General features: G+C 41.8%; 1 protein-coding gene and 1 pseudogene across 4 annotated transcripts in view; one reads left to right on the top strand and one right to left on the bottom strand.

Annotated features, from left to right (window-relative positions):
* Positions 1-1,237: 1,237 nt before the first annotated feature.
* LOC122480017 lies at positions 1,238-13,550 on the bottom strand (annotated as a pseudogene).
* A 380-nt stretch (positions 13,551-13,930) lies between these two features.
* EMB (embigin) overlaps positions 13,931-26,007 on the top strand; it is a 46,585-nt gene continuing 34,508 nt past the window's right edge. For 2 of the 4 annotated variants that reach the window (XM_043598823.1, XM_043598829.1), the window contains exon 1: positions 13,931-14,131. In XM_043598823.1, the coding sequence (XP_043454758.1) occupies positions 14,026-14,131 (106 nt within the window). In that variant the 5' untranslated portion in view covers positions 13,931-14,025. The remainder of the gene's footprint in view (positions 14,132-26,007) is intronic. The other 2 variants (XM_043598807.1, XM_043598816.1) reach the window with 1 other exon arrangement.

Raw genomic sequence — 26,007 nt, forward strand, 5'->3', positions numbered from 1 at the left:
CTGGAGGGTATTATGCTAAGTGAAATTAGTCAGTCAGAGAAAGACAAAAATCATATGACCTCACTCATATGAGGACTTTAAGATACAAAACAGATGAACATAAGGGAAGGGAAGCAAAAATAATATAAAAACTGGGAGGGGGGCAAAATGTAAGAGACCCTTAAATATGGAGAACAAACAGATGGCTACTAGAGGGGTTGTGGGAGGAGGGATGGGATAAATGGATAAGGGGCATTAGGGGGCATTAAGGCTAAGGGGTATCTACTCCTGAAATCATTGTTGCACTAAATGCTAACTAATTTGGATGTAAATTTTAAAAATTAAAATTAAAAAAATTAAAATAAATAGATAAATAATAAATAATAAATGTTTAGCCCTAGAAATATATAAATAAATAAATAAAATTTTTAGAGAGAGAAAGAGAAAGAAAGAAAGAAAGGGAAAATGAGATGTGGCTAATTAAAAAGGTTTTTGCTATATATTCATTGAGCTATTTCTGATAATATTCTAAAGTAAAATGCTTGCTTAACTTTAAATATAAGACATTATCTTAACAGTTTCTAAAGTTTGATTGTTATATAATCTTTATTGCAAACAAAATATTTTGTAAACAGATGACAGTATTTTATAGGTAGTAATTATATTCTGTCATTTCAGTGAGTCTGCATCTGAGTTAAATGCTCTTACATTTGCATCTAATCTGGTATTGAACAATATAAATGGCGTTAATTCTTTCGAATAATTACAACTTTTTTCTTCTACTTAGAACAACATTCGATACCAAGTAGAAAAGACAGAAGTCAAGAGAGAGACCGCAGAAGAAAGGTAACAACTTTATGGTTTGGTGTTTGTAACGGGACTTCCTTTTTGAACAGAGGCCCCACGTTTACATTCTGCACTGGGTCCTGCAAAATGCGGAGGTATCTCCGCGCAGCTTATTGAGGCCCGGGAGAGGATACCACCAGGGGACAGAGGTCAGTGACGCTCTTCCAGGTGCTGCGGCAGGTGGACTTTCTACCTGACTCCACCATTGTGGCAAACCTCTCCAGACTCTCTTTGCCAGCTTGTGGGGACCAACGGGCTCAGACTCCCACCATTGCTCTACCCTGCCCTGCTTCTTTGCTTGTCTGGCTGTCCGGAGACAGGTCTGGGGCTCGGACTACCCACCCACAGGCCAAGCCTCCCGTCACCCGAAGGCTTACATGTGCTAGGGAGGGCCAGGGCCCCGGGGGTGGGCAAGCAGCTTCTTCCCTGAGTCACTAGGGCCTCAGTGCCACCTTTCCCCGCCCCCGCCCACGAGGAGTGACATGGCGCCCTCCACGTGGCCTGTGGCTGCCATTGCCGCTGCTGCCTGCCGCTGGGGAAGCCCGTGTGCTCCAGCTGCTGTGTCTGCAGAGCGGGGATGGAGGACTTGGGCAGCCATAGGGGGCTTTCGGCACCCTGGGCTGTCCCCCCTCCCGCCCAAGGAGTGAGGGCTGGATCCCCACCTGCAGCATTTGCTCCTCCGGGTCTGCCCATAGTGGGTCCCAGGCCGGGCCCACCTCAGAAGAGCCCTCCCAGGTCTGCTGCACTGTCTCCAGGCCTGGCGGGGGCTGGGCTGAGCCTTCACCGTGGGGCCTGAGGCTAGGGGAGGCCATGTAAGGAGGTCCAGGGGCTGGAGGCCTCCCTCCACCGGGGTGGGTGACGGGCAGCGCCGCCAGGCCACCCGAGGTAAGAAGGAGTCTAAGGGCACCCTGCCCGGGCCCTGCACAAGATGCTCTCTGCAGTGCTTGCAGCCACAGCTCAGAGAGCTTCAGCCACAGGAAAGCGCTGTCTGCATAGACCAGGCCAACAAGGAAGCCACAGAAGAGCTGCAGGAAGGGGGGCTTGTTGTTGAGCATGTAGCCATGGCAGCAGCCACTGTGGCTGTCTAGAATAGTTACCCTGCCCCGCCCAGCTTGACCAGGTGGACAGGCATATGGCCATGGCCACCAGCTGCACTGGGTACCCTGAGGCCTGCCTGCAGCACACCCATTAGGCTAGCAGCCAGAGGCAGCAGGGCAGAGGCGTGCAGGGACCGCAGCCGCCCAGGGAGCGCTCCCTCCACCAGCTCAGAGTGGGTGGGACAGTAGGCTCAGGAGCTGGCCAGATAGGGCTGTGTAGCCCAGGTCAGTAGCGGGAGCTCCTGCGGCAGCTTCGGGGCCAGGGTGAGGATGGGGCCAGTCCCACCGGCCACAGGCTGCTCAGCAACGCCACAGACAGTAGAGGGGTGGGTAAGTGGGGTGCTCTGGAATGCACAGCATGGCTCAAGGTGTCAAGGATGGTTTGGGGGCTGTGTGCTTACTGGGAAGCTGGGAGGACAGAATGAGGACACAAGGACCGGAAAGATTCTTCTAGTGATAGAGAGTCCCAGTGTGGTTTGGACTCAGCTTTGCGACTTTAGGAAAGATACCCAAATTCCTTGGGCCTCAGTTTCCTCCTTTGCAAAGCATAACCCCTGCCCCTGGAATGTTGGGTAGGGCCCCTGGCAGGAAGTCCAGACCCCAGCTTCTTCATGAGCTCAAAGCCCATTCTGCTTGTACTCAGGTGCTATGACCCCAGCCGGCACCTGTGCACCACCCCCTCCTAGGCCACCCTCCATTAGTCAGCCATTTTTCTAGGCTTGGGTCTCTTCCCCCAGCCCTCCCACCAGTCTCTGTGTCCAACCCACTTTTTAAAATTTATAGAAATAACAAAATACAAACATTTGTTTTAAAATACCTTTAAGGGCACCTGGGGGCTCAGTCAGTTGGGCATCTGACTCTTGATCCAGCTCAGGTCTTGATCTCAGGATGGTGAGTTCAAACCCTGCGTTAGGCTCCATGCTGGGCATGAAGCCTACTTAAAAAAAAAAAAAAACAAAAAAACCCCAAACCTTAACAATGACAAAAACAAAACAATGCTATGAATTATATACTTAAGAAATATTTAACTAAGATCGTGTAAAATTCATATGAAGGAAAAGTAAACATTTCCTCAGACTACATAAAATGGAGACAACCAAATAAAGAGGAATCAACATTACAAAGTTGTCAACCTTCCCTAAATCAATCAGTAAATTCAGTGCGATTTCTTTTTAAATTCTACTTTTGGGGAGCCGGGGTGGCTCAATTGGTTAAGCATCAGACTCTTAATTTTGGCTCAGGTCATGATCCCAGGTTCAAGGGATTGAGCCCGGCATCAGGCTCTATGCTGAACATGGAGCCTGCTGAGGATTCTCTCTCTCTCTCTCTCTCTCTCTCTCTCTCTCTCTCTCTCTTATTTTCTCTCTCTGCCCCTCTCCAGCTCATGCATGTATGCATAATAAATAAATAAATAAATAAATAAATAAATAAATAAATAAATTCTCCTTTTAAAAGTAACTGATCATGAGAGATTGATTCAAAAGTATTCATTAAGTACAAAAAACCTTTAGTAATTTAGGAATAAAAGAAAACTTCCTTTGTATAATTATGGGTATTTATCAAAAACCGTATTTTCGGGTATGTACAACCAGCCCAAGATTCCTCAAAAACATTTAAGATAATCTTCAAGTGGGGATGCCTGGCTGGCTCAGTCTATACAGCATGTGATTCTTGATCTTGGGGTTGTGAGTTTGAGCCCCATTTTGGGTGTAAAGATTGCTTAAAAATAAAACCTTTAAAAAAAAAAAAAGAAAAAGAACCTTCAAGTGAAGCTCAAAGTCAGAAAAGTCCCATATATGTGCTCAGAGTGATTAAAATAAACTTTTAATTCCCACAATCTTAAACAAGAATAAACAATTCAACATCACCCAACACGCAAGGAGAAGATTTAATATGAAAAGAGAAACAAAAATTAGCAACAAAAATTCCATTCAACAACAGATTACTATAGGATTCCTAATTAAAGTAAGAAAATAAATCGCACTTTCATTGCTACTATTCAGTATGCTTTAATGAGTATATTTTTTGCAATATTTTCTCATCTTAAGAGCTCCCTTCCTGTTCCCATGTTTTCCCCTTTAATTTGATTGACTCTCTTACTTTTGAGAACTTTCTTCAGTAGCTTGCTGAGAAAAAGTATGCACGGGGGATAATTTTTTTGAGATAGTTCATACTTTAACATACATTTCTTTTGTCCTCATATTTAATTGACATTAATTGACAGGGCCTACAACTGTAGCTTGACAACATTTCCCTGCAGAATTTTGGAGGTGTTTCTGTTCTGTTAAGAATGTTAAAGCCATTCTATTTTTTGACCAGTTCCATATCCCCTTCTATGGAACCTATAGGATTTTCTTCTTACCCACAGTGTTCTGAAATTTCACAGTGATGTGCCTTGGTATTTTCCAGCTATACAGGAGGGGTGTATTTTCATTCAACCAGGAACTTAGTGGAAACCTTCAGCTTGCATTTCCTTCAGTTTTACCCAATTTTTGAATTATTTTGTTGTCGATTGTCTCCATTTTCTCTATTATTTAGCTATTGGACCTCCTGGACTAATTATATAATACTATCTTTTTTCTCTTCTTACAGCCATCTCTTTGTCTTTCTGCTCTACTTTCTGTGAGATTTTCCTCAACTTTATTTTCCCAAACTCCTTTCGTTTCTTTTATCATGTTTTAAAATCTGATCTTTTTTCCCCTTAAATGTTCTTTTTCATAACAGCTTGTTCTTTTTTCATAGATACAATATCATCTTTTAATCTGAGGATTTTTATTATGATATTTATGAGAATAAAAGGTAGGGCATAAGGAATATAGTCAATGATATTATGATAGCATCCTATGATGACAGATGGTGGCTACACTTGTGACCATACCATATAGTTATAAAATCACTGTTGTATACTTGAAACTAATGTAACATTATGTGTCAACTTTAGTTAAATTAAACAATGTAAATTTTTTTCATGTTTATTTTTGACAGAGAGAGAGGGAGACAAAGCATGAGTGGAGAGGGGCATAGAGAGAGAGGGAGACACAGAATCTGAAGCAAGCTCCAGGCTCTGGGCTGTCAGCAAAGAGCCTGATGCGTGGCTCAAACAACCATGAGATCATGACCTGAGCCGAAGTTGGACGCTTGACCGACTGAGCCAGCCAGGTGCCCCAAAATATTTTTTAAAAAGAAAATAAAAGAGGTCTTAGCATCCAGCATTCAGTGTGTGTGTGGACACCGATCTTACTATTTTCAGTAAAGTACCCACGCAGCCAGCTATATAGGAGGCAGAACTAACTTGTAAAGTTACACTGAGTCCTAATAACAGCCCTACACGTGGTTTAATTCTCTATGGTAGTCCTCTCAAAATTAGTGATTTTTGAACATCGGGCCTGCATTTGAGTTTTGCTCTGGGCCCCCAAAATTATGTGTCCAGTCCTGAGTACCCACACCCTCAAGTCTGCAGATCAAGACTAAAGACCAGTTTTACTCTTTTCCGTTTTCTCTGAGGCTGGGAGAGGAGCATTTGCCCAACAACGTACAATTCAGGTGGGGACCTGGAGATCTGCTTCTAAATTCAACGTTACACAATTCTCTTTACTCCAGGGCCGCTTTTCTTCCTTCGGTCCCTCACAAAGCTGCTGTGTCTAAATCTCGCTTTGCACGGGCACCAAGGTCACAGCATGCTGGCAGCTGATATTTCTCTACCGTGCCTGTATGTGTTGGCCACAAACTCCATCAAAAAGGCTGCTCTCTATCAACAGTGAGGTACGGTTCTTCCCCTGAATGCCAAACCTACGTTGTGTGTCTGGTGGAGGACTCTGGCACGAGCGGGCCTCCTCAGCGGTGTTGTGCTAATTAAGAGGAGGTATTGGATGGCTTGTGTCTTTCTTTCTGGTGATCACATCCATTGTAAGGTTTGCCAATAAATTCTTTTTTTTAACGTTTTTATTTATTTTTGAGAGAGAGAGAGACACAGCATGAGCAGGGGAGAGTCAGAGAGAGAGAGAGAGAGAGAGAGAGAGAGAGAGAGAGAGAGAGAGAGATCTGAAGCAGGCTCCAGATTCCCAACTATCAGCACAGAGCCCAATGCCCAGCTTGAACTCACAAACCTTGAGATCATGACCTGAGCTGAAGTCAGACGCTCAACCGACCGAGCCACCCAGGCGCCCCTGTCAATAAATTCTGTTCCTTAATCCACTAGAGTGACTTGGTAACATTTATTCTCAGCTACAGTGCACAACAAAACACAGCTCCAAATTGGATGCATTTTTGCACAAAAGATCCTCAAGACAAAAAAATACCATAATTGTGCAATCTATAACAATAATAGTAGTAACAACAAAAATCACTACAACAAACATCCAAATATTCTATTTTATAGTTTGCAATACTGCCAAAACTTTTATCTCAACAACATTTGACAGATGTGTACTATCCCCCTGTTTTAAAGCAAGGGAAACTGAGGGGTAGTTGGAGGGGTAGTTACTTTTTAAAAATTTGGAGAGGTAGTTACTTTTAAATTCACCAAAAGATTAAGTGGTACTGCTGTGACTCAAAACTACTGCCTTCTGGGGCGCCTGGGTGGCGCAGTCGGTTAAGCGTCCGACATCAGCCAGGTCACGATCTCGCGGTCCGTGAGTTCGAGCCCCGCGTCGGGCTCTGGGCTGATGGCTCAGAGCCTGGAACCTGTTTCCAATTCTGTGTCTCCCTCTCTCTCTGCCCCTCGCCCGTTCATGCTCTGTCTCTCTCTGTCCCAAAAAATAAATAAACGTTAAAAAAAAAAAAACCAAAAACTACTGCCTTCAAATATCCTTTTAACCAGTGTGAATATGCAAGGCTGTCTCATCCACACACAGACCTTTCTTTTTTCACATGCTCTCTCCATTTTTGCTGATTCTCTACACTGAGAAAAACTAAACCTTCTTCAAAAGTTCCTTACCAAACAAAACCTACATTTATCAGATAAACACTCTCCTTAGCAACCATTAATCTTCCAGGGTGAATACAAAGCTGCTTTGCATCAGAACACAAACCAGAGTTACTATTTATTGATTATGCCACATCTTCAAAAAGACCTTTATAGAGCACCTCACAGTTTGTTAAAACTAAAATAGAGCACGCTTTCTCTGTAACGGTTTAATGAAAAAGAAACAAGGACATCACTACAAACGGGCAACTATCTAGCTGTAGAGATGAATTCATTTTATCTAACTTTTAATTCTTATTTAAAAAAAACTAACAAAACAGTTAAAATGTCATGGGAAGTAATATATTGGTTCTATTCTGAGATAAGACTCTTTGCATAAAGTCAAACATTTGGATAAAAACTGAAATTGTAGGGGTGCCTGGGGCAGCTCAGTCAATTAAGCTTCCGGCTCTTGATTTTCACTCAGGTCATGATCTCATGGTCATGAGATCAAGCCCCACGTCAGGCTCTGTGCTGAGTACTGAGCATGGACCTTGCTTGGGATTCTCTCTCTCCCTCTCTCTCTCTGCCCCTCCCTCAAGTGCACGCATGTGCGCGCGCACACACACACTCTCTCTCTCCAAATAAATTTTAAAAAATTAAAAATAATTGAAACTGTGAAATCATTTATAGTGAACAATATTCTCCCTCTCCATCTCCCCCCAACATTGTAAAGGTTGAGATAAAAGTTTAGGGATAAAGGCTTTGAGATCTTCGATTTTGCCTTTTATAAATTGCTTTGTCTCTAAAATGTGAACATAAGCTAGATCTCTTGAGACTCAGTCCAGTTACAGAATCTTTTCTACTTTCAGGTATATATTCAGGTGCATATTCAGATATTCAGATTATTTAATTCTCCTTCTTATTCATGTATTTGGTTAGCCTCTCCCCCCACCCATCCTCTTAACTAGACATTGCCACTTCCTTACGGTAACTTGAAATATGAGAAAGAATCAGGAATAGTAAACAAATAACAAATAATTCATTTAAGTGATTGGTTAGTTTATTGCCCAAATGCAGAGATGACATAAAATTCTAAAGTACAAGATTCTGAAAATGACAGGAAGGTAAGTCATAATTATTACCATAAATTTTTATAATAATTTTACATTTATAGAGATTAACATTTACATTAACTTAAATTTCAAACATAAAAAAGAGAAAGCAAAAAATACTAGAAAAAAACATAGGATGTCTTTATTTTTTCCTTAAAGCAATGAAGGCCTTTCTAGGTATGACAGAAACAAAAGCCCTTTTTTATTTTATTTTATTTTTTATTTATTTTTTTTACTTTACTTTTATTTTATTTTTTTCCCAATATATGAAGTTTATTGTCAAATTGGTTTCCATACAACACCCAGTGCTCATTCCAAAAGATGCCCTCTTCAATACCCATCACCCACCCTCTCCTCCCTCCCACCCCCCATCAACCCTCAGTTTGTTCTCAGTTTTTAACAGTCTCTTATGCTTTGGCTCTCTCCCACTCTAACCTCTTTTTTTTTTCTTCCCCTCCCCCATGGGTTTCTGTTAAGTTTCTCAGGATCCACATAAGAGTGAAACCATATGGTATCTTTCTCTGTATCAAAAGCCCTTTTTTAAAAAGACTGGTTAATTTGGCTATATAACAAATAATTCGTGGTGGTAATGTCACAAGACAGAAGGCACACTGGGAAAAGTTATTACCAAAAACTAAATAGACAGTGACAAATGATGGAAGCAAACTTGGATTCTCCAGGCCTCTCTCCTTGTCCTGTAGATGACTGCCTTCTCTTTGTGTTCTCACATGGCCTTTTATGAGTGTGTGTGTGTGTGTGTGTGTGTGCGTGCGTGCGTGCATGCGTGCTTCCTTTGGTATCTCTTCCTCTTCTTATAAGGATTCAATATTGGATTAGGTCCAAGATTAGTCATATTAGATTCTAGGCCAACCCATATGACCTCATGTAACCTAATTACCTCTTTAAAGGCTTATCTCCAAATACAGTCACATTCTAAGGTACTGAGGATTAGAGCTTCACCATATGAATTTGGTGTGTGGGGGGTTGGGGGGGGATACAATTCAGTCCAATACACTTTTGGTTTGGCTATGGCATCCTTTTTCCTCCCTATCAACTTATTTCTGGTGCCAAGTGACAATATGATATCAGGATCTGGTCTTTGATTCTTCACGTTTATGTCAAGATGCCCAGAGAGTTGACTCAGTCACAGTGCTAGTTGGGTCACACAGCAAGAAGTCTGTATACCTTTAAGCCATTTCTAAACTGGGTGGCTAGCAATAACTTGTCTCTATACCAAAGGGACCGCAAAACAGAAAACTATATTATAATAAAGCCCTATGAAATGTATCCTTAACTCAACTTGCTCTTAGGGGGATCCCAGAAACGTGCCCAGCATGCCATCTGACTTGTGGGAAAGTTGGATACAAGAGCAGTTGGAGTAGAAATAAGTGGTCATCTTAAATAATTCCAGTTACAGTGTTTACTTTAGCAAATTTTACAAAAGCATATGTCAAATGCACACACTATGAGCTCCTGTCCCGGGGCCTGAGAATGTGCATCTGTACAAGGCAGGGATCCAGCTTCCTCTTCTAGTGGGGCAGGTTCTCTTTGTGGGTTGGATGGCATGTCTGCATTTAAGTGGGTACAAGGCATATCAAGTTGGGGAGCATCTGCTGTTATTTTAAAGAATCAGGATGAAGAAAGTTTGCCTGTCACAGTGAGGAGGACTGGAGTGGATATTTGACATATTCAGGGCCCCTGGTTGTATTTGGGAAATGCTTCTGTATTTAGGGAGAGTTCCACATTAGGAATCCTGCCTTCTCTCAAACACTCAGCGTCTCTGGAAGCTAGCAGTCAGGCTCGTGCTCTGGCCTTACACTCCCAGGTGAGCGACCGATTCGGAGGGGAGCAGAACAGCTCTCCCACTTGGCTGGTGAAGGGGCTGCAGGGATTGCCAAGGGTCAGCTGCTGACACGCAAGAGGCCTCAGGGATGGAGGCAGAAGTGGACGCAGGGTACCGAGTCCCTGGCCTTGGTGTTTGATGGGGCAGGCATCAGTGCTCTCCACCAATTCTGGTGTTCCTCAAAGTTTACCTTGAGTCTATTTTTTCAACAATCCCAAGAAGTACCTGACAAGTTTAAATGCTTGTTTTTCTGCTTCAACGACTGAGACAGAATTTTGTTGTTTGCAACAATGCTTGTACATTACATTTTCACATATTAAAAATGCTCACCCCAACTTACAATAAAACAAATATAAACTGTAAATGCATGCTGTTTTCAACTGTCGATTGACAAAGACAGAAATTGTGGTTTGTTGAGTGATACAGGTAAACATATTACATCCTTCCCTCTCGTGTATTACTGTTTGATATAATGTTTTTCTTCAATAAAAATTTTTAAAAATTAAATAGTGCCTTCCAAAAGAGGTAACCCACATTCCCATTCTCACTTTATGTGTTTCTATATTTATGTATTTATTTATTTTGAAAGGGAGAGAGGGAGAGAGTGTGGGCAAGTGGGGGTGGGGCAGAGAGAGAGAGGGAGGGATAGAATACCAAGCGGGCTCTACACTGTCAGCACAGAGCACAACGCAGGCCTCTAACTCATAAACTGTGAGATCATTACCTGAGCCAAAACCAAGAGTCGGACGCCCAACTGACTGATCCACCCAGGCCCCTCCCCCTGCCATTCTCATTTTCATACCTTTCTAGGATCCTGTCATATACTTTTCACTCAACAACAGCTTATATCCTAAAAGAAAAAAAAATAAAGATTTTATAGCATTATTCTACAAACACAAGTTTTAGCAAAAAAAGGAAAAAAGTGTATTTCCTAACTGATTCTCTAAGAAGTAAAAAACAGAGCACACTAGCAGTAACTATTTTTTTTAAGATACTGCAGGAAACACAAAGATGTATAGAACTATTTTGAGGTACTGAGAAGAGTTGTAATATAGTTGGGAAAGAAGATATAATCACATAACCAGTTGAATACTAATAAAATATTTAAATGTAACTTGAAGCCAACAATGAAGGTCAAGTCACAAAGCTATAAATTATTAATTGTCAAATTAATCCTAGGGACAGTATGAGTTCAGAGGAGACTGTTGGATAATTTACTGTGGTGACACAAGCTACCCTAAAATTTAGTGGATTAAAGTGACAGCGCTATCTCCCAATCCTGTGGGCCAAGAGTTCGGGCGGGGCTCAGCTGGCCAATTCTTCTCCACGGAAAATCAGCTGGGGTCACTGCACGGTACTCAGCTGGGGACTGACCTTGCCTAAGGCTCAAAGAAGAGACTGTCACAAATGTAGCACCTTCCTGCTCTTTGGCCTCTCTCCACCCGGCATCTCATTGTTCCTGTCCCTCTATGCAGTTTGGGCTTCTCACAGCATGTTGACCTCAAAGTAGTCACACGTCTTTCCTGGCGTCTTGTCTTGCAAGAACGAGGAGGAAGGAAGAAGATGCTCTTGTGGTTTGGATTTGGAAACTCACACAATGTTACTTTTGCCATGTTCAATAGACCAGAGAAGTCACAGAGACCAACCAGCCAGCTTGAAGAAGGGAAACACGGGACTCTCCTTTCCCCTCAGTACTCCACATGGTGAGGACTAGTCAAAGTATTTGTGGCCATGTTTAATTCATCATGAAAGAAAAGGTCAATTTGGACTAGAAAGGTCAGAAAAAGCTATACAGGAAAAGTATTACAGACCCTGGTTTAAAAGACTATAGAACGTTTGAAAAAATGAAGTTGAGATAAGGTCAAAAATATCAACTATCTAAATACAAAGCAGGTAACAATGGGAAAAAGACTGTCAAAAGACTTAGCAAAACAAGGGGTGCCTGGGTGGCTCAGTCGGTTAAGCAGCCAACTTCAGCTCAGGTCATGATCTTGCAGTCCGTGAGTTCAAACCCTGCATCAGGCTCTGTGCTGACAGCTCAGAGCCTAGAGCCTCTTTCAGATTCTGTGTCTCCCTCTCTCTGACCCTCCCCTGTTCATTTTCTGTCTCAAAAATAAATAGAGGCTAAAAAAAATTTAAAAAACGCTTAGCAAAACAAGAATTATATTTCTTTCTCAATTTATCTTGCTGTAACAACAAAAGCAATTGCCTCAGCTTGGGCAAGTCCCTTTTTCCTGTTCACCAACACATTGATTCAACCGAGAAGATAATTTTTCCTTAAACAAGGTCAGCTCATCTGAAATAAAGTGAATTTGGGCCTATTTCCCAGGAACACCTGGGGAAGGTCAGTCAATGTTCAGCTTGTTTGGTAAAGTGCTTGCTGTTCAAACTCTGAAGGTATAGACAAATGATTGTAGTTAATCCTGAGACAGGATTCAGGGCAGCAAGACAGGGGTGTGATTTAGCAACCATTGATCAGGCAATTTGGGTTTAGCAAGTCTGGTCAAGTTCCCAAGAGAGTCCATGATGTAAAATCTTAATCCTACAGGGTCTCTTATAAGGCTTTGTTTAGAAAGGGTTAATCATTATAACCATAATTTTCTCACTGAGAAGAATTTTTCCTGAGATTTGTAGTTCATAAATAAGTAGTTCTCTAGTGTGTGTGTGTGTGTGTGTGTGTGTGTGTGTGTGTGTGTGCTTTTTTTTTTTTTAATGTTTATTTTTGAGAGAGTGCCACGGGGGAGGGACAGAGGGAGGGGGACAGAGGATCTGAAGTGGGCTCTTTGCTGACAGCAGCCAGCAGAAAGTGGGGCTTGAACTCATCATGACCTGAGGGAAGTCTGACCTTCAACTGACTGACCCATCCAGGTGCCCCCCATGCAGCCTATTCTGAACCCAGTGCCTGGCGCTTGGCAGATTTTTTAATATTAATTCGATATTAATATGCTTAATGAATTGTATTACTCATATTCTCTTAACACCAATTTAAATAATCTACACTTCTCTGAAATTTTGCCTATATAATACTGAACCGGAAACAGGCATACTTTATAAGTACACCAATTAAAACGTAACCATTCCTCAGTAAAGTGAGCATCGCTCTCTCTTGTTTAGCGCTTCAGTTTTCAAAATTTGTGTCTCGCATCTTCTTTAACTTTTTTTGACACTGATATAAAATGAACTTATGAGTATCAAATCTGGCATTCCCAAAACAAAGGAAAAGGGAACAAGATTCATGAGAAATACTTAAACTCTTTTCATGTGTTCTAACACCCTGGAGAATCATAAGGTCTTACTGCCTCTTATGTTATAACATAGATTTCTCCTCCCCTCTCTGATAGCTTTCAGTTTGACTTTATTTGGTGGGGAGCACTGAAAATCCCAAGCTACAGTCTTGCCGGGTTATAAGTAGTATTACCTTAAAACTGTGTTCGAGTTTGACGAAGGTCAACAGGCTTGTGCCATTTACACAGTATCTGCTTTCGGTAGTTTCTGTTTCTTGACCTCTAGGTGGCTCCTTAAAAGCTGTTAGGCAAAGCAAACAAAAGGAAAAGAGAAGCAGACTCAGTGGGGCCTGGAGACTCGGAAACCTTAATCTAGAGAGAACCGGTTAAGCCTTCAGAGACCGGAGGGGAGGGTGTGTGCGATTGGAGAGCAGAGAGTCGTCCGGGATGCAGGGCAGCTGGAGAGCGCCTACCACCTGCGCAAACATAAATCTCCTTAATAACCCAGGGATGTCCCGGGGGGAGCGGGAAAGTGTTCTCCATCCTCTCATGTGTGTCATCAAATAAGTGACCGCTGCTTCAGACGAACTGCACAGAATAGTCTGTAGATGTATATATATGTGTGCACACATTAGGAGTTTCAAGCTCTCCTCCCGGACACGGGCTAGACATCACCTGCCGCGTCTGTAGCAGGCTCCCTCCGACCCCTGCCAGAGCCGGGAGGGCGGAGGCAGGAGAGGCTGCAGCGCGGAGGTGGCTACTGCACAGCCGGACGCGCCTGCCGCGGCCAGAGTGCTGCATAATTGATGGAGGACCGCGCGCAGCCCTGGGTCGGAGGCTGGCGCGGTGAGAGCGTCTCAGGGGAGGAGGGCAGGGCGCCTGGGCCCCTCCCACTCTGCTTTTAGTCGCGCGCCCCGCCCCGGGGACTAGCTGCTGGCGCTGGGGTACCGGCGACTGTGCGCAGGCCCTTCGGCCACCGACGGCGGTGAGCGAGGACCGCGGCTGACCCGCCGGAGCCATGCGCGCCCCGTCCGGCCTGCTGGGGCCCCGGGGGCCGCTGCCGCTGGCCCTCTTGTGTCTCCTTGCCGCGGCGCGCGGGAGCTTGGCGGACGGCCAGCCCTCAGGTGCGATGGCTGCAGGGCCGAGTTGGGAGGAGGGTGCGCTGCAAGGGACGCGCGAGCCTCGGTGCCCGTGGGGAGAGGCGCGGGGATGCTGGAGACCGCACGCGGGTTCGGAGCGGCGGCCGCCTCCGTCCTTTGGCCAGCTTGGGTTGTCCAAGCTGGACGGGAGGATTGGGGCGGCTCGGGCTCCTCCGCTCCGGGGAAGGAATCTTGGAACCGAGAGCGCCCCGCGAGTCGGGGGCGTTGGTAGCAGGACGGGTCTGGGTGTTCCTGGGACGAGGGCGGCACGGTGTGGGGGTGCGAGCGGGAGCAAGGAACTCGCTCCGCTAAAGTGCCAGGATTTCTGAAAGCCACATTCCCCGAGGCCAACTCCCTTCGCTGGAATCGATAGTAGGTTTAAATATCACCTCCCTGCCTGGCAGGTGGGCTGGACTTGAGGATGTTTTTTAGAGCTGAGTTGAAATAACAACGTAACCACAACCGGTCAACCAAAGCCCCCCGCTCATTGGGTAGTGTGTGTATCTTCTTTTAAACACCCCGGTCTCTGAAAACGAAGGTTTTGCGGGTTTTGTTTTAATTGTTTCAGACACTTTGAAACAGGGATCTGTGTGCAAAACATTACCGAAACCAACACCAGATTTGGCATTGTAGTTTCACCTGTTTATAATCACTTGCCATGTTGAAAGTATTTCATCCAACCTACTTTCTAATGCAGGTTTCTGTGTTACAAATTTCAAAGTGTTAGCAGCTAATTAGGAGAATAGACTGCCTTTCAGGTTGACAGATACTGCCTATCACCAACTAAAATTAAGATAGTATACACAAGGTTTTCCACCTTTATGAGCTTACAGCATGTAGATTTTTTTTTTTTGTAACATAAAGATGGAAAGATAATCAAAGGATAAGATTTTTCAGTTTTTTACATGTCCTTTAAAGGGTCTAGTTGTTAACTTGGACAAAGCATTATGGATTGCTTCAGTTCCTAAATTTCCTTGCCCCACTTCCTAGCCACGTACCTCTTTTTCATTCCTACCACTTATAAAGAGTGGTCAAGGACTTTTTACCCCACCCCCCACCCCCGAGCCATTCCTGATTCACCCCTGGTTCACCTGAGACTGTTGCAGCTCTGAGGCCCATTGCATTCTGGGTAAGTCCTATGGTTCTCCACGTGGTTGTATGTTAAAATTATTTGGGAGCTTTACAAATACTGGATTCTGCCCTCAAAACTTTTGATTCAGTTGTCCTGGGATTTAGGCTGGACATCAGGTATTTTGAAAGCTCCCATGTGATTTAATCAAGAGATCCTAAGCTGGTTTTCAACCCACTGCTTTAAAATTGCGGTGGCCTAGAGAGTGCACCATTGGGTGAATATTTATATGCTGTTGGTAGCAGGGAGTCAGGTTTAAGTTGACATTCAGAGCAGCCTTCTAAAGAGAAAAAAGTAGGGAACAAATGAAAGTGGGTTAAATTAACAAAGTTATAAATAATTGGGATGGTGTATGTAGGTATGGCAATTGTCTGTGCATGTATATAGTGTCAGTCCTGGCCTTTCACCTCCGCTAGGCAAAAACTGTGGAATGATGTGCTGTATAAAAGGCATGAAGTTAGCATCTCATTTTAAGGCAGGATTAAAAATCGTGAAGCAACCTCATTTTATTCTATAGAATCTCTTTTGATCTCTGGGAGATTCAGTTTTCTGTTTGCTAAAGGCTATTGTGAAGTTTACTGACTATTTTTTATGTAGGTACTTTGAATTACTTGGAAATAGGTATTCTATAAGCCTAAGAGTTTGGGCAAAATTTTAATAACAAACATGGTTATAATTTATCATATTTACTATATAACAAGTGGGCCAGGCATTACACTGTGCAGTATATAACCCTATGGGTTAGCTTTTATTGTCCCTGACTTTCAGATGAGGACATTGGAATTTAGGGAGATTAAACAACTGCCTAAGTATATATAATTATTTAAGCAGTAGAATAGGAGATTAAGCATTGTTCAGTCTGACTCCAATGCCTGTTTTCTTTATTTTTTAATTTTTTAAAGTAAGCTCTAAGCCCAATGTGGGGCATGAATTGTGACCCTGAGATGAAGGGTTGCATGCTCTACCAACTGAGCCAGCCAGGAGCCCCCTCCAATATCTGTTTTCTTAAACACAATATTCACTCATCTCTCTGAGATAACTGGGTATGTCTATGAAAGTTTGGAACCACTGACAGAACACGGTGTATGGATTTAAATGCTTGATTTCAGCTGAAGAGCATGCTAACACACTTTAAGTTCTAGAATAAAGTTAGACAAAGGACTCACTTTAATTCTTTTAAGCTGTTTCAATTAAGAAATGTAAAATCACTTTATTAAAGCAAATATTAGATAAATGGGAATATTTAAACATCATTAATATTACTCTTATGTGAAACAAATTGAGGGGATGGGTCATGTGTATTTTTTTTTAATTTTTTTTTTACATTTATTTATTTTTGATTGAGACAGAGCACAAGTGAGGGAGGGGCAGAGAGAGAAGGAGATACAGAATCCAAAGCAGGCTCCAGGCTCTGAGCTGTCAGCACAGAGCCCCACATGGGGCTTGAACCCACAAACTGTGAGATCGTGACCTGAGGTAAAGTCGGACGCTTAACTGACTGAGCCACCCAGGTGCCCCGGGTTGTGTTTATCTTTTGAAAAATATGTTTGCAAGGGAAGCATTTGAAGTGATCATTTTTAACTTCTGGGGGACATTGCTTATATACTTTCTTGATTAACCACCTTCCTAGAGATAGGAAGGGATCAAGATATCTCTTGATAGGAAGAGGTAGGAAGAGATAGGAAGAGCTCAACTACCTTTCTAGAGATACTCCCCATCCCACATATACAGCAACCACCTAGTAATAAATATTTTTGAGAACGGGTATTATTGAAGCACCTACATGTGCCTGACATTGTGTTAGTCTAGATCTAAGTAGAAAACTTCAGCAATATTTTTTAGCAGTTTTGAGTCATTTCTTTAAACTGTTTAAAGGAACAGATTAACTATAAGCTTATGTTTAATAGAGTTATATCTGATGCATCAAACTTTTGAGCCTAAATTATCATCACATTTAAAATTATATAAGCATTTGTTAAGAATTAGTTCTTGGCTCTTCCTCTTCCTGTTCTTTGGTCCCCACCTCTTGCTCCCATCTCCTCCTCTTCCTTCTAGGAATGGGTTCTATAGTCATTAGGTTGGGGAATGCAGGGAGGCAAGCTCCCTTATTAGAGGAAGCCAGAGGGTCCCAGGTCAGGGAATTAGAAATTGGGCCAGGTCAGGATGGCATCCAGGTAGGGGAGCGGCCTCGTGTGGAGTGTTAGAGCCCGAGTACGTTGAGATGTGTCCTCCTGCAAAGGGGTGGCCTAGAGCCAGGTCTCAGAGCTGAACAGCGTGACAGGGGCTTCAAAGCAGGGGCAGCCGGACATTGTGCTGTCTGATCTTGATCAGGGGGGTGTAGGGAAAGCACACAGAAGAGCCAACAGTGCAAGATGTTGGAGCCCAAATGGGTGAGGAAGACATTTCTTTGGGGCCAGGAGTGGCTGTGGCAGTGGGAGATTAGTTACATACAAGAGGATTGAGCAAATAAGTAGAATGAGTAAGAATAATAGGATGTAGGTTTTTCTCTTACAGCAGAAGGAAATAAAGAGGGGAAACTAGAATGAACCTTGCAGCGTTGGGTTGCAATTGACAGCATTAGCGTGAATTCATGACTTTAAATCTATTTGTCTTTTATGTGTGTGTCTATATAAACAGATGCATAGATATAGATGTGTGTAAGTATACATATAACGCATATACATCACATATATTTATATATGTGTGTATGTTATACCTTTCACATATATTTATTTACGGGGTGTGTGTGTGTGTGTGTGTGTGTGTGTGTGTGTGTGAATATACACATGCATTAGCTCTGCCCACAGAGGTGGGGACCACTGATTTCTCAATTGTGACGACCATACTTAGCAGCCAAATCTTGACTCTATATGTGATTCTTTACTAATGGGTAACTAGGACTTCCTGGAAAAATGACTTATTTTACAAAAAGGGAAGAGAAAGTGTAAGATAAACCGTGAACTTCTTGTGCCAGAAAGCAATGAAGTGCTCAAAGAATGATGGGCCGTGTCAAAAAGATACAAGAGCCAGAGAGTTCCCAGTGGACAAACCTGGGACAAATTGAGCATCAAAATAAATGATAATAATAATGGACTAGTATCCATTAGTATCCACTGGAGAATGCCCACTGAATAATATAGGTATTCATGAGTACATACTGATATAAATTAATTAAATGAATCAATTGGAAGTTTGATGAGGCACAAAATATTACATAATTTTAAAGTAACTTCCCACAAAATTGGTGAAGTTGTATTAATGAAAAGGTAAAGAGAACAACTTTACAGTGGAGAAGGCTTTAACCAAATGATCAAAGTGAAAACCATCAGCAAAGAGAGGATTAAAAATTGTGAGCCATGTGATAGGATGCAATGAGAGCACAACATCACCTCTGTGATATATTTGCCAAAGAGGTCTACTCCAAATCTAATCATATTCAACATACCTATCCTGGAGCCATACTGGTCATAGAAGTCAAGAATGACTAATGCTGTTCCAGAGTGAAGGGGAACAGAGGGACACGGCAGCTGAGAGCAACATGTGATTCCGAACTGCAGCCTTTGGCTAAAAAACACATTTTAAGGACTTTTGTTGAAATTTCAATGAGATGTGGGATGAGATGGTAATAGCATAAATGTTGATTTCCCAATTTTAATGGCATTGTGGGATGGTGTGAGGGTTATGTCCTTTGTAAGGAATGTATAGTAACGTTTCAGAGGGGAATAGGTCATCAGGTCATCAGCTTGTTCTCAGATGGTTCAGGGGAAAAATGTTCTGTGCTTGAAACTATTCTCTTTGAGATCGTTTGAAAAGAAGGAAAAAGAATTTCAACTCTTGAGGCCTGGGTGACTCAGTTGGTTAAGCATCTGACTCTTGATTTCAGCTCAGGTCATGATCTCACAATTTGAGTTTGAGCCCTGAATTGGGCTGTCAGCGCAGAACCTCCCAGGGATTCTCTCTCTCTCCCTCTCGCTATCTCTGCCCCTTCCCCATTCTCTCTCTCTCTCTCTCTCTCTCTCTCTCTCTCTCTCTCTCTCAAAACCAACAAAGAAACAAACTTAAAGAAAAAAGAATTTCAACTCTTTCTGGGAAAGCTTTAGTTAACATAGACATTAAACCACAATGAGAGTTGAGAAACTGTCATTAGTTTATGTAATTATCATTTTTCAAAGGAGTTTTTGTCCTTAAACAGATTGTAAGTGTGGAGGCTGTTCATCCTACAGTGTATTCTTTTGAAATTACTTTTGTATCACTGGCCTCCATATTTCACAATATAATGTGAACCATAGAAATAAAAAACAAGACACAGTGACATAGAAGGAAAAAAACCTCAGAGCACCTGGCTGGCTCAGTCGGTAGAGCACGTGACTCCTGATCTCAGAGTTGTAAGTTTGAGTCCTATGCTGGGTGTAGATTACTTGAAATAAAATCTTTAAAAGAAAAGAAAAAAACCTCACAATATTCTATGAAAATAATAAACCCCCTACTCCTGATAAGACACAGTCACTGTTCACATATAATATCTCAAATAATATATTGTTAGAAATAATAGATGTTACCTTTGAAAATAGTGTTTTTCCTTTAATCGGAAATAATGTTTTTCTGCAACTTTTAAAGCTGTGATTATATTGGGGCACCTAGGTGGCTTGGTCAGTTAGCATCTGACTTTGACTCAGGTCATGACCTCACGGTTCGTGGGTTTGAGCCCTGCATCAGGCTCTGTGCTGACAGCTCAGAGCCTGGAGCCTGCTTTGGATTCTGTGTCTCCCTCTCTCTCTGCCCCTCCCCCACTCACACTCTGTCTTTCTCTGTCTCAAAAATAAACATTAAAAAAATTATTTTTAAAAAGTTGTGATTATATTATTACTAATGTATCTTCACTCCAAAGATAGAATCTTTTTTTTTTCAATAGCCTTATAATTACATAGTTCTGACATCCTGAAAGGGAATTTAGATACATCATTCGATTGATCTTGAAGCCCAAGTGCTTTCCTCATGTAGCCAAGAGGCTGGAGCTAGCTAATAGCTATAATAGATTTCCTGGTTTGTGTTTCAAAACTCTTTCCAGCCCTTAGTGCCTGTCTGTGAAAGGTCCTCAAAAGGCCCCTGGCAGGAGGGTGTGGCTGGCAAAAAAGGTGGCAAGAGATGTTCTTGCTTTAAAATATCTGCACCTAAAGTGTATAGAACAGGACCTGAGGGCCAAAGGGCCATTTGAAGATTACTAAAAATAATCACATTGAAGAATCAGAAGTAAGGAGGTACCTGTTTTGAAATCAAGGTACTTGATTTGGGGCTTGATAATTCTCTATTGTGGGGGGCTGTCATTTTAGAATGCCCAGCAGCATCGCTGGCCTCTCCTATATCATGAGTTGTGTCTCCAAAAAAGATACGTTCAAGTCCTGGCTGTTGGTACCCATGAATGTGACTGCATTTGAGAGTAGGGTCTTTGTAGATGTAATCGAGTTAAAAGGAGGTCATAGGAGATTAAGATAGACCCTTAACCCAATGACTGTGGTCTTTGTGAAAGAAACGAGAGAGATTTGGATACAGAGATAGACACACACAGAAGAAAGATGGCCCTGTGAAGACAGAGCCAGAGATTGGGCTGATGCAGCTATCAGCCAACAAATGCCAAGGATTACCCGCAACCGCCAACAGCCAGGAAGAGGCAAGGATTCTTCTCTAAAGCCTGCAGAAGGGGCAAAACCCTGCTACTTGATTTCAGCCTTCTAGCCTCTAGAACTGTGAGAGGATAAACTTCTGTTGTGGTAATTTGCTACATTGTGGTAATTTGTGTGGCATTACTAGAAAACTACTGTAACCTATTACATACAAGTGGTACGGCCTCCATTTTGTGACCTCTGGAATGTCGGATGGCCTGTGGAGGCAAAGGTCAGCCCAAGCTGAGAACCACTGAACAGAATGTAAGTCTCATTAAAGAATAATCTAGTGGGTGACACATTCGACAAACCCACAGTCAAACCTTGGGGGTTTTATTTTTTAAGAGTTTTTTTAGGGGGCGCCTGGGTGGCGCAATCGGTTAAGCGACCGACTTCAGCCAGGTCACGATCTCGCGGTCCGTGAGTTCGAGCCCCGCGTCAGGCTCTGGGCTGATGGCTCAGAGCCTGGAGCCTGTTTCTGATTCTGTGTCTCCCTCTCTCTCTGCCCCTCCCCCGTTCATGCTCTGTCTCTCTCTGTCCCAAAAATAAATAAACATTGGAAAAAGAGTTTTTTTGGCCTAAGTTTCACTGTTAAAATATCTTAATGGCCATTTAGAGGTAGTTTGAAACAAGAGTTTTCACACTGCCCTTCAAAATATATTTTATTGTGAAAATCATATTTAAAAGAAATGAAAGGATCAATTTGTTTATATTTCAATGTGGCCACGTTTTAAAAACAGTTTTACAAGTCTCTGTAAAAGAGCACACTGTTCTTGCCATTAGGCTTTTTAATTGTTCTTCAGCTTTTTGTTTGTTTGTTTGTTTTTGCTGGTCCAAAAATGGCCTTTTTGTCCAATGGTTCTCATTCTATGTAGAAAAAATATGAGTTCCCTGTTTGTTTTTTTATCTGTCCCTGACTTAGAAAGTCTGACTTGTAAATGTCCCCATCAGGAATTTATTTTTTGTCAAACCTTCTTTTCTCTTTTGACAAACTCTCTCTGGATTATGTGTCTGGGATCAATATAGTCTTATTCTCCTCTTCTTTCTACTGTTCCTGTTACAGGGGATAGGAATACCATATTCCTTGAATCCAGAAGTAAAATTCTAAAAGCACTGTTTATTAGAAATATTGGTAATTCGATATTTTAATGCTATAGTTTAGTCATATCATGGCTTAAAAGGCTTTTGCAATTTGGCATGGGATCTCATGGTTATATATAGCATTGCTTCCATGAGGAAATATATTCTGAGTTCCAAACTTCTGTTGTATAAATAGTATATATTATCCATTCCTCGGTTATAGTCTTTTTGTAATTGGGCTGCACGTTTATAATGCTGTGTATCAGACAATGCTAAAATTAAGATTTATTAAAAACGTTAGTTATACATATTGATAGCAATCAACACATTATTTGGAGGAGAGAGAAAAAGAGAGAGAATGATATTTATCCTAATAATGGCTTTTACTTACACCTTTCTCTAAATGAAGTCCTTCCAAGATTGTAAAATATAATAAAGAGATGGGGGGGGGAGGGATTTAGAGAAAATGCTTATTCTTAAACAGAGGTACGGTTGAACTTATTTTCTGATACAGGTGAAAGCAAATCTTAAGACCCAATGCAGTGTTCTAGTGTTACTTACCCTCTTCTTTATCTTCCCAATTTACTTCAATTAAAATGGAGCTCCAGAATTAAATAGGTGAAAATGTTACCTTAATATTTTAAGTAGAAATTAGAACATGTTTATTTCATTTAAAAATGTTAATAGTATAAATTATAAACCCATCTAGCAATGTCTATTTTAAAATATAATATGTGAAAGATATTTAAGTAGAGACCATTTTGCTATCTTACATGAACCTAACAATAGTTGAAAATTAGGATGTTATTCAGTTCTTTGATGCAACACCCTCATGTCCCATTGCCCCTGTAGAGGGAGAAAAATCTTTAATCCTTAGAAAAACTATTAGATGTGGGGTGCCTAGGTGGCTCGGTCGGTTGAGCATCTGACTTTGGCTCAGGTCATGATCTCGTGGTCCGTGAGTTCAAGCCCCGCGTCGGGCTCTGTGCTGACAGCTCAGAGCCTGGAGCCTGTTTCAGATTCTGTGTCTCCCTCTCTCTCTCTCTCTCTCTGCCCACCCCCACTTGTGCTCTGTTTCTCTCTGTCTTGCAAAAATGAATAAACATTAAAAAATTAAAAAAAAAAGAAAAAACTGTTAGATGTTACTATTTCATGTGGCATTTTGGCCATTACCTATAAAAGAATGTCAAGTGGAAAATCTCCAGCAACAGTTAAGAAAGGGGTGAGCAGGATACATTGAGGAATGTATGCTATGATCTTGGTACCATCACTCAATATTATATAACTTTTCTGATCCCTCCTGTTTCCTCCATGAAATGAAACCCCAGGTAACAAGTCAGAGGCAGCACTTGGATTAGGATACAAAATTCCTGCCTCTCCATTTTGAATTTCTTTCTGCGACTCAGCCTAATCCTTTTGGAAAAGTATTCAAACCAATCTGCCTGACTCTCCTGCCAACTTCCTTTAAACATCAACCTCAGCTGAATCAGCCTCCTGCCAGTGTCCTCCTACTGAAAGCAGTAAGGTTTACATTCCCACTTTTTTGATTAAAAACAAAGGACTTCTCACTGTTACTATTCTCACTCCTTCCGGAGACTTGCCCTGCTTTTTCCACTCAAGAGGTTTGTGTACCTTGCCTCTTAAAGGGACTGTTCCCAAGGCAAAACATCACAAGAGTTACACATTTCCTTTTGCACTTGGGCTTGTTCAGTGGAACCTGGAGCCTGATCAAGATAAATGAATGCTTTAGAAGGGATATAAAGTTAGGATACAGGTGGCAGCTGGTTTACGGATGTCTGTATTTTTAATATATGGACTGGCCATATATTTATATTTTTATATAAATTTCTATCTATCTATATATCTATATCTATATCTATCTATCTATCTATATATATATCTATATATATATTTCTATTTTTATATACGGACTGGCCGTGGAAAGTGGTCACAACAGTTAGCACATTCTGGAGCTACCCAAACTTCCCTGCTCTTGAAGCTTGGTTTTTCTTTTTCCTCCTATTCCTTCAGCTTCTGTCAGCTTGGATTTTGCCCATGCCACACCTAGACCTCTTTTCTCTTCTTGTTCGAATACTGGTGGGCTCTTCCATCCAGGTCCTGATATCGAGAAATGCAAAATGACCCCAGCCTCCAACCCCGTCTCCTTGGCGTTATCTCCACCTCTGTTCCATCACCAGAGTCCCTCAGAGATGGAAACCTGGCTTCGTACTCTGCAGCTCATACGCCAATTTGGGAAATACACAAGCTAGTTATAGTCAATACAGCCAGTGGGTGGCATTCTGAAATTTTAATGACTCTCAATCACATTGTGGGCTTAATCGATATTAATATGACCCATGTCACCCTGGAGGGACCAAGTTTACTCAGCCTCATTGTCCTTACCAGCATCAAGCATGTATCAGGGGCTCTACATATTTACTTATTTAAGTGAAATAAGAATTAGAAATAAAACACTTTTTTCAGCTTATGTCACTTTCTTATTGCTGTTGGTGGTACGAATACTACTAATAATAAATGATATGGTCTAATAAATATCAGATATTAGACCATCTCATATCATTTATTAGTATTATTAGCGATATTATTTTCAAAGGATTATAGGCTTTTTTAGGGGTAAAGAATGCGGTGGGAACCCTCACAATTGTATTCAGCTCTGCAGCAGACTAGGCCAAGAAAAGAGAACTCCCAGGCAAGGAAGCAAAGATATCCAAGTTGATGTTTTGCAAGTTTCACAGAACAGATGATCTAGAACAGCTCATTCCTTCCCATCCGCACCCTCCTGGCTTCCGATCCACAAGTCAATCACATCCGCCTTCATCTTCCTGAGATATTTCCTCTTAAATACAACCTCTAAGTGAGCTATGCTCAAGAATGGAAAAAACAATACTTTTTTTTTATCAGGAGAAGAATGATGATAAGAGCCTTTTGGCCGTGTGTGTGTGTGTGTGTGTGTGTGTGTGTGTGTGTGTGTGTGAGAGAGAGAGAGAGAGAGAGAGAGAGAGAGAGAGAGACAGGGAAAGAGAGGAGGGGAGACACACACACAGAGAGAAAATGAGAGAGAGAGAGAATATAAATGAATGAATATTAGATGTGGGTGGAAGAAATGTTTTGTATTCCTGATAGCCCAGTGAGAAACTCAGGGCGTATTTTCTTTTATAATCATTGTCAGAGCATGGTATGATTTACATATTAATTTCATTAAAGGATTAAGGAGGAAGTGCATTCTACCTTCCAAAGCTGCGTTGAAGTGATCAAGCCTTTGGAATACAGCTTATTGGAGAGCTAGGTTCTGCTAGGTAGATTTTTTATTAGGCAGTATTGTAAAAGCTATGTATAAGCTGAACCAACAAAGGTGATCACTAATTTTGATAATATTTTTCAGGCACATGAGAAAAGAACTGGAAATCTAATCTTGCACTAGGAGTAAGTTTCTGAGCAGAGTATTAAGAAAGTGAAATAAAAAAAGGCTCAGGTTTAATTTAAATTGAATGAGATGTTGAAAGAATGCAGCCAAGACTACACTCATAAATAAGCTTTTTTCCCTTTTCTGACTTACTTGATAGAGTTGGGGTGGTTTTCATGGGAGGTAAGTTCAGGTGCCTTTAAGTCAAAGAAACTGTAACCAGAATACACTCTCCAGACGAGTGGGCCAGGTGGAAATGGAAATTTTCTTCTTCAATAAAGGTTTTCAAAAGATGAAAGAAGTGACAGAGGAAAACCAAAAGTCACTTTGGTAGAGGGTGGCTGGGTCTGTCACTGGAAGACAAACAGAAACCTTCACTGTGTGTTCATTGTATCTTCTCTGTCCTCTTTTAATGCCCCTTTATTATGGTCTCTCTGTCTTTGTTTACTCATTTTCTTTCTGCCTCTTCATGTCTGTCTTTTCTACCACTCTTATCTAATTCCTCAATGTCTTCATTTATGTTTTATAAAGAAACTATAAGTGGTAGGATAAGACAATGAATTTTTTT

This window comes from Prionailurus bengalensis, chromosome A1 (assembly GCF_016509475.1).
Source record: "Prionailurus bengalensis isolate Pbe53 chromosome A1, Fcat_Pben_1.1_paternal_pri, whole genome shotgun sequence".
In the NCBI taxonomy this organism is placed as follows: Eukaryota; Metazoa; Chordata; class Mammalia; order Carnivora; family Felidae; genus Prionailurus; species Prionailurus bengalensis.